General features: G+C 44.5%; 1 protein-coding gene across 3 annotated transcripts in view; it reads left to right on the top strand.

Annotated features, from left to right (window-relative positions):
• PRR3 (proline rich 3) overlaps positions 1 to 4,303 on the top strand; it is a 7,714-nt gene extending 3,411 nt beyond the window's left edge. For 2 of the 3 annotated variants that reach the window (XM_032270788.1, XM_032270787.1), the window contains 2 exons: positions 2,470 to 2,760; positions 2,997 to 4,303. In XM_032270788.1, coding sequence (XP_032126679.1) covers positions 2,470 to 2,760; positions 2,997 to 3,103 — 398 coding nt within the window. In that variant the 3' untranslated portion in view covers positions 3,104 to 4,303. Of the gene's footprint in view, positions 1 to 1,963; positions 2,147 to 2,469; positions 2,761 to 2,996 lie in introns of all 3 variants that reach the window. The other variant, XR_004265909.1, reaches the window with a different exon arrangement.
• The last annotated feature ends 4,400 nt before the right edge of the window (positions 4,304 to 8,703 follow it).

The raw sequence follows: 8,703 nt of genomic DNA, 5'->3' as shown, positions 1-8,703 counted from the left end.
AAGAGTGAAACGCTGTCTCAAAAAAAAAAAAAAAAAAAGAAAGAAATTAGAACTCTTGTGTACCGCTGCTGGGATTATAAAATGGTAAAACTACTATAGAAAACAATATAAAGATGTTCCTCTTTTTTTTTTTTTTTTTTAGTTGGGGTTTCGCTCGTTACCCAGGCTGGAGTGCAATGGCGCGATCTTGGCTCACTGCAACCTCCGCCTCCTGGGTTCAGGCAATTCTCCTGCCTCAGCCTCCCGAGTAGCCCGGACTACAGGCACGCGCCACCATGCCCAGCTAATGTTTTGTATTTTTAGTAGAGACGGGGTTTCACCATTTTGACCAGGATGGTCTCAATCTCTTGACCTCGTGATCCACCCGCCTCGGCCTCCCAAAGCGCTGGGATTACAGGCGTGAGCCACCGCGCCCAGCCTAAGATGTTCCTCTTAAACAATTAAAAATAGAACTACCATATGACAAAAAATTAAAACTAGAACTACTCAGAACTCCTGCTTCTGGTATATGTCCAAAAAAAAAAAATGGAAAGCAGGGTCTTGAGATTTGCAGACTCATGTTCATAGCAGCAACCCACATGTCCATTGACGAAAAAAATGTGGTGAGTTCATACAATGGAATATTATTCAGCCTTATAATGGAAGAAAATGCTGTCATGTACTACAACATGGATGACCTTTGAGGACTTTATGTTAAGTAAAGACACAGTGTATGATTCCACTTATCTGAGGAGCCTGAAGTCAAATTCAGGGACAGGCCATGGTGGTTCACACCTGTAATCCCAGCACTTTGGGAGGGTGAGGTAGGCGGATCACTGAAGGTCAGGAGTTTGAGAGCAAACTGGCCAACATGGCGAAACCCCATCTCTACTAAAAATACAAAAATTAGCCCAGCATGGTGGTGCATGCCTGTAATCACAGCTACTCAGGTGGCTGAGGCACAAGAATTCCTTGAACCTGGGAAGCGGAGATTGCAGTGAGCCAAGATAACACCACTGCACTCCAGCCTGGGCAGCAGAGCAAGACTCTGTCTCAAAAAAAATTATAAAAATAAATAAAGTCAAATTCAAAGAAACAGTAGAGTGGTTGTTACTAGAGGCTGGGGGAAGGAAGATGGAAGAAGGGGAGTTTTGTTTAATGGGTACAGAGTTTCAGTTTTGCAAGATAAAAAACTTGGAGATCTGTTTCACAACACTATGAATATATGTAACACTACTGAACTATATATACACTTAAAGACAGGTAAGATGGTAAATTTTATGTTTTTTACCACAATAAAAAACAAGATGAGACATGATAACTCATACCTATAATCCCAGCACTTTGGGAGACCAAGGTGGGAGGATCATTTGAGCCCAGGAGTTCAAGACCAGCCTGGGCAATGTGGCAAAACCCAATCTCTCATTAAAAAAATAAAAACACCACTTTTCACACTCACCAGAATGGCAAAAATTAAAAAACAATACCAAGTGTTGTCAAGGCTAAAGGACAACTGCTGGTGAGAGTGCAAATTGGTACAACCACTTCGAAAAAAATTTGTGCTCACTCCTGTAATCCTAGCACTTTGTGAGGCCGAGGTGGGTGGACTGCCTGAGCTCAGCAGTTTGAGACGAGCCTGAGCAACATGGTGAAACCCCATCTCTACTAAAATACAAAAAGCTAGCAGCTGGGTGTGGCAGTGTGCACCTGTAGTCCCAGCTACTCAGGAGGCTAGGGCAGGAGAATTGCTTGAACCCGGGAGGCGGAGGTTGCAGTGAGCTAAGATCGTGCCACTGTACTCCAGCCTGGGCAACACAGCGAGACTCCATCTCCAAAAAGAAAAAAAAGTTTGGCATTATGTATGAAACTTGAGCATAACATATACTCTATGACCCAGCAATGCCTCTACTGCATATATACTCAACAGAAATGCATACATATGTGTAACGTATAAAAATGTTTATAGTGGAATTTCTCGTTATAGCCCCAAACTGGATACCACCCACATGTCTATCTTCAGTAGAATGGATAAATAAGTTGTTGTGTATGCATGCAATGGGATACTACACTGCAACGAAAATGAATGAACTACTTCTACAGGCAACCTGGATGAATCACACAAACATGATGTTGTGCGAAAGGAGCCAGACATAAAAGAATGCAGACTGTATGATTCCATTTTTTGTGAAGTTCAAAAACAGGCAAAAACTAACCTATGCTGTCAGGATAGTGGTTACCTTTGGGGAGGAGGTGGGAAGTGGGAAAAGGGGCACAAGGGGAGGATATACTGAGGTGCTAATAAGGCTTTATCACCTGGTGGCAGAAACTCAAGTGTGTCTACTTTGTGATAATTGGGTTGTGCACTTAAAACTGGTATGTCTTTACGTATGCTGTCCTTCAATAAAAAATTTTTTTAAAAATCAGGGCTTATTAGGATCAAGCTGCCCATTGGTCACCTTTCTATTTGTTTTTTTCTCTCTCTCTCTTCAGCTTTTCACAGAGGTCCTCCAGGATCAAGGGGACCATTGATTCCACCATTGCTGAGTCTCCCACCTCCTCCATGGGGTAGAGGCCCAATACGGGGAGGCCTTGGCCCCAGGTCTAGCCCATATGGTCGTGGTTGGTGGGGAGTCAATGCTGAACCGCCTTTTCCGGGGCCAGGCCATGGGGGTCCCACCAGGGGAAGCTTTCACAAAGAACAGAGAAACCCTCGAAGGCTCAAAAGCTGGTCTCTTATCAAGAATACCTGCCCGCCCAAGGATGACCCCCAGGTTATGGAAGGTGAGGTCCATTTTGTTATGCCCGTTACTCCTAGAGTAACAGAACATTCATGATCATCTCTGGGCTTTCCTTGTTTGCTTTTGAAGCAGAAATAGACCTGAATGTTATTTCTCCCAGGAAAAATACCTGGAAATGGTAGGGGTAGGAAATCTGTCCTCCTCCTGTCTCTGCTTTTCATTATATTTGTTTTCTTTCTTGCTTAAATTTTTAAATGTTCAATTTTCACTTGTTCACAGACAAATCTGACCGCCCTGTCTGCCGACATTTTGCCAAAAAGGGCCACTGTCGATATGAGGACCTCTGTGCCTTCTACCACCCAGGCGTCAATGGACCTCCCCTGTGAGACTGTGCCTTCCCATCCAGGCTGGAAGGAGCTCTCTGTGACCTAGCAGCAATGCATTTCCCTGTAGCCCTGTGATGGCTACTTCCAACACCCTCAGTCAGTGACACACCCACCCCATCCACCACCTCCCCAATTTGGGGTCCACAGTTGTGTTGTGTCACTGGTGCGAGGTGTATGCGCTTTCTTCTCATCCAGCCTGTAGAGACTCGCCTTCAGGACCCATCTTTGCTCCCTTCAGTTGCCTCCTGGATCTTTCCCATCATCAAATGACTGCTGAACAGGAAACTTCTTTGGTGCTGTTTCTTGTGCATCTCTCCACCTGCTCCCCAGTATTGACCTCAATACCTGAGAGCCCTGGAGTGGTTTCCTACCATTCCCTTCTTCTAGCTGCTTGTTTTAAGTCATTTTTATGTGACATCTCCTACCCCCAATGTTGTCAGCTGCTTGTGAAACTCTGCCAGGTTGTCTAACCTGGGGTCAAGTTTGGGTGACTGGTGCAGAGTTACTTCCTACAAGGCCACTCTCCCTACTTTTGGATTTCGTAGTTTCTGTCAGTAGCATGATCCCCACCACTATGGTCTGTGATCACCGTGCTTTGTGAAACTGTGCATCCCCTTGTAGCCTTTCTCAGTGTCCATGGCATTTTTGTGACTTCCCAACACTAGAATAAGTTTTTCTGCCAAAATGAGTGAGGCTCTTGGTGCCCTCTAGACTTTCCCACCTCCCAACATGGGAGAATTGTGAACTTTCCATCAAACTGCCTCCCTGGCCCTCTCCATTCTCCTGTTGGTTATTCTGGGTCTGACACAGGCCCTTAAGATGTCATGTAAAGCCTCCAGTGGCTTTATCCTACCTAGATCCCTTCTAGCCCATTTTAGTTAGACTGTCATTGTGAATGCACCAGTCATTTCATTTGAATTCTGTGAATCTCCACCTTGCCTATGTTTGGGTGGAACCTGGACAGTACTGTTGCCCTCTTCCAACCCTCTCCCCCTACATCCTGGTACTGGTTGTTTTCTGTGAAAACAGCAGTGAACAGGTTCCGTTTTGAACTGACCCTGAGGAAATGAGTCAGGAGCTGTGCTGGCAAGAGGGAGGGGATGAGAGTTGTTGGAGAACTGAGAATGAGGTTTTCTTTTTCTTTTTAACATTTTTTTTTATATTAGTAATAAACGCAGTGGAAACCAGCATTTTCTTTAATCCCTGTGTTCTAGTCATCTCTGGAGATGCAGATGAAGGTGTTCTTACCTGGTGGAGTCAGCTCATTCTAGTTGAATGAGCTAACTAGAATGTTCATACATTCCCCATCAGCAGTTCATATACACTAGTGATGGGGAATAATAAAACTTAAGGTTCTTTCAGGCTGAAAGAACCAATGGAGGTTCCGTTAGCCTGTAGGCATCAATCAGACCAAGCTGCCTTATGTTCAAGGGCAAAGTTTTGTAGGAAAAAGGAAAAGCCAGGTGTCCCTGGAGTTATTTTTAAACATTTTAGTTTATGGAGTTTGTGTTTATGAAGTGGTTAATGATGGAGTCTTTCAGCAACAATTTGCAGAGTGTCTGTGGGCCAGGCAATATTCTAAGCACTAGAGATAACTGACAGCCAAAGCCAATTTATTTAAAATGTACAGGGAAGCAGTTTATCAAATAATCACAAATAGCATGTGAAGTTAAACCTGTCAAAAGTGGTGGGAAGAAGACAGGGTGAAAGGAAAGTGTGTAATAAAGGGAGTCATGGAAGGAGATGTAGCTGAGACATGCTCTGAAGGATAAACAGGAGGTGGGGTGGGAGAGGGGAGTCAAGGCAAAGGTCTTTGCTAAAAGACCAAGGGGAAGAGGAGCTAAGAAACCTAGGGACAGTGGGTGGTGACACAGAAGAAAGAGGAGTCAGACCACTTAGGGCCTTGGAGAACATGAAGATGTGGCTCTTTTCTTAGAATAGAAGTCTTTGAGGAATTCTAGACAGGTGAGTATCATGGCTTAGCTTGGCTTTTCAAAAAAATCAACTCGTACAGAGAGGGCCAACCTTGGACCCAGAAGTTAGTTAGAAGCTACTGGCTACTTCAGTAGTACAACTGAGCCATGGTGATGAAACAGACTTGGGTAGTAGAGGTGGAGAAAAGTGGGCATTTGAAAATTACAGGTCAAAACAAAGTATCAGATTTCTCCAGGTAGTTCTGGCTTATGTAACTGCCATTTAAAAAGAAATGTATTGGGCCAGGAGCAGTGGCTCACGCCTGTAATCCCAGCACTTTGAAAGGCCAAGGCGGGCAGGTTACGAGATCAGGTGTTCAAGACCAGCCTGACCAACATGGTGAAACCCCTCAGGTCTCTACTAAAAATACAAAAATTAGCCAGGCATGGTGGCACATACCTGTCATCACAGCTACTTGGGAGGCTGAGGCAGGAGAACTGCTTAAACCCAGGACGCAGAGGTTGCGGTGAGCTAAGATCTCACCACTGCACTCCAGCCTGAGCGACATAGCGAGACTGTCTCAAAAAAAAAAAATCTTACAATATATATATATATATATATATATATATATACACACACACACACATATATTGGCTAGGCACAGTGGCTCATGCCTATAACTCCAGCACTTTTGGGAGGCTGAGGCAGGAGGATTGCTTGAGCTCACGAGTTCAAGACCTGCCTGGGCAACAGCAAGATCTTCACAGTTTAAAGTGAAGATCTTGTCTCTACTAAAAATAAATTAGCCAGGAGTGGTGGCACACAGCTGTAGTCCCAGCTACTCAGGAGGCTGAGGCAGGAGGATCACTTGAGCCCAGTAGGTCAAGGCTGTAGTGACCCATGATCGTGCCACTGCACTCTAGCCTGGGCAACAGAGTGAGACCCTATCTCAAATAAATAAATAAAAATTGCCGGGCACGGTGGCTCAAGCCTGTAATCCCAGCACTGTGGGAGGCCGAGGCGGGTGGATCACGAGGTCAAGAGATCGAGACCATCCTGGTCAACATGGTGAAACTCCGTCTCTACTAAAAATACAAAAAATTAGCTGGGCATGGTGGCGCGTGCCTGTAGTCCCAGCGACTCAGGAGGCTGGGGCAGGAGAATTGCCTGAACCCAGGAGGCGGAGGTTGCGGTGAGCCGAGATCGCGCCATTGCACTCCAGCCTGGGTAACAAGAGCGAAACTCCGTCTCAAAAAATAAATAAATAAATAAATAAATAAAAATTGTACAAATGTGCCAGAAGAAAATAAGCAGAATGCCACCAGGCCTGGTGGTGTGTGCCTGTAGTCCTAGCTAGTTGGAGGCTGAGGTGGGAGGATCCTTTGAGGTTACAGTGAGCTATGATTACATCACTGCAGTCCAGCTTGGATGACAGAGCAAGATCCTGGCTCAAAAAAAAAAAAAAGAGGCCATACTGTACAGAGCCCTATAAACTACAGTAAAGCATTTGGATTTTATACTTTTTTATGCTTTTATAAAAAAGTATACTTTGAACAAACATTTATATTTTAGAACTATCTCTGTAGGTGTGAAGGATAGACTAGAGAATGAGAATGACAGCAGGCAGACCAGTTGGGAGGCCAGTGTAGTGGTCTGGGGAGAAGAGATGATGTCTTGGTCTAGGGTAGAGGAGGGAAGTGGTCAAATTTGGATAATGTTTTAGTCTCAGTTGATGGCAATTCCATCTTTCTAGTTAACTCAGGCCAGAAACATTGGAGTTATCCTTTTTTTTTTTTTTTTTTTTTTAAGACGGGGTTTCACCATGTTGGTCAGGCTAGTCTTGAACTCCCGACCTCAGGTGATCCGTCCGCCTTGGCCTCCAAAGTGCTTGGATTACAGGCGTGAGCCACTATGCCCGGCTGTAGAATCATCCTTAATTCTACTTGTCAAACATGACCCCAATCCATTAACAAAACTTGTTGGCTCTTTTCCAAAATATATTCAGAAACCAGCCCTTTCCACATCTCCACTGCTGTTACCCTAGTCTGAGTCAGCATCGCCTCCTAAGAGCTCCCTGCTTCTGTCATATCTGCCCACTCCCTGCTGCCTCACCCCCCACCCCCTGCCCAGGTTATTCTCAGCACAGCCTCCAGAGTCATCCTTTTTATTTATTAGTTTTAACATTTAAAAAAATGTTGGCCGGGTGCGGTGGCTCACGCCTGTAATCCTAGAACTTTGGGAGGTGGAGGTGGGTGGATCACCCGAGGTCAGGAATTCAAGATCAGCCTGGCCACCATGGTGAAACCCCATCTTTTAAAAAAAAAAAAAAAAAAAAATTACTATATACAGAGACATGGGGTCTTGCTATGTTGCCTGGGTTGATCACAAGGCTCAGGCAATTCTCCTGCCTCAGCCACCCAAAGTACTGGGATTACAGTGTGAGCCACTGCGCCTGGCCAGGTCATCCCTATAAAATGTAGACTGGATCACATCACTCTGCTCAGAACTCTGCAGTGACTTCCATTTAAATCAACAGATGAAGCCAAAATCCTTAAGATCATCTAAAAGGCCCTTCCCAATCCAGACCCTGCTTTACTTCTCTTTTCACCTTTCCAACATCTCTTGCTCACTCATGCTACTCCAGCCACACTTGCCTCCTTCCTGTTTGTTTCCCATGTATGTCCATACACTCCCGCCATAGGGCTTTATTCCAGCTGTTTCTTCTGCTGGAAAGGCCCTTCTCCTGGAAATCCATGTGGCCAAAACTAATCTTCTTCAGTGATTTGCTTGAATTTCACTTTACTGAGGCCTCATTTGGTACTAAAATCTGTTCTCCTGATACTTTTAAACTCTATATTTTCTTTTATCCATAGCATCATCTCCCCTGCTAGAAATGTAATCATAGGTCTTTATTTTATTCAGTAGTAACCCAAGAGCCTAGAAGAGTGTTGGGCACATACTACATATTCAATAAATTATGTGTTGAACAGATGCATGAATCAATGAGGCAGACTTAGCTTGCTGATGGACTGATTAGGGGCGGAGGAATAGAGAAAGACGATGACCTTTCAGTTTTGGCCTAAATAACTGAATGACATGTGGTGCAATTTCATGATGGGGAAGCCTGGAAGAGACACAGGCTTTAGCAGTAAAAACAAGAGCTCCATTTTGTACATATCAGAGATATTTATTAAAGATCGCAGAGAAGATGTCCAGTAAACAGTTGAATTCAGGAGCCTGGAGCTCGGGTCAGAAGTTGGGGGCCAGCGAGAAAACTTTGGGATTCTTCATTGGTTATAGATGGTATTTAAAGTCAGGAGGTAATAGGTGGTAAGTCGAGATTAAAGACAGTGTCAAAGATTGAGGCCTGAGGCACTTCAACATTTAGACTTCAGGAGGAGAAGCCCATTAGACACAAAGGAAACCTGTGGAGAGTAGTGTCCCTGAAGAAAACAGAGGGAGTGAGAGACCAAGTGTATCACATGTTATTGGGAGAGTGAGTAGGATGGCCCCAGATCTGTTGACTTTGGCAAGTGTAAATTCGGGGAGTACGAACAAAAGTATAGTGATTTGAGAGCTGACAGAACTCGGGGAGCACCTAGCTCAAGCTCCTGTATAAATGGTATAGCTAGAAATGAATCAAAATCTTGATTGTGGTGATAGCTTACTGGGTTTATGCATGTCAA

Source organism: Sapajus apella, unplaced genomic scaffold, assembly GCF_009761245.1.
Source record: "Sapajus apella isolate SASKATOON/1434 unplaced genomic scaffold, GSC_monkey_1.0 scaffold216, whole genome shotgun sequence".
Lineage (NCBI taxonomy): Eukaryota > Metazoa > Chordata > Mammalia > Primates > Cebidae > Sapajus > Sapajus apella.
This window is presented reverse-complemented; position numbering and strand designations above follow the sequence as displayed.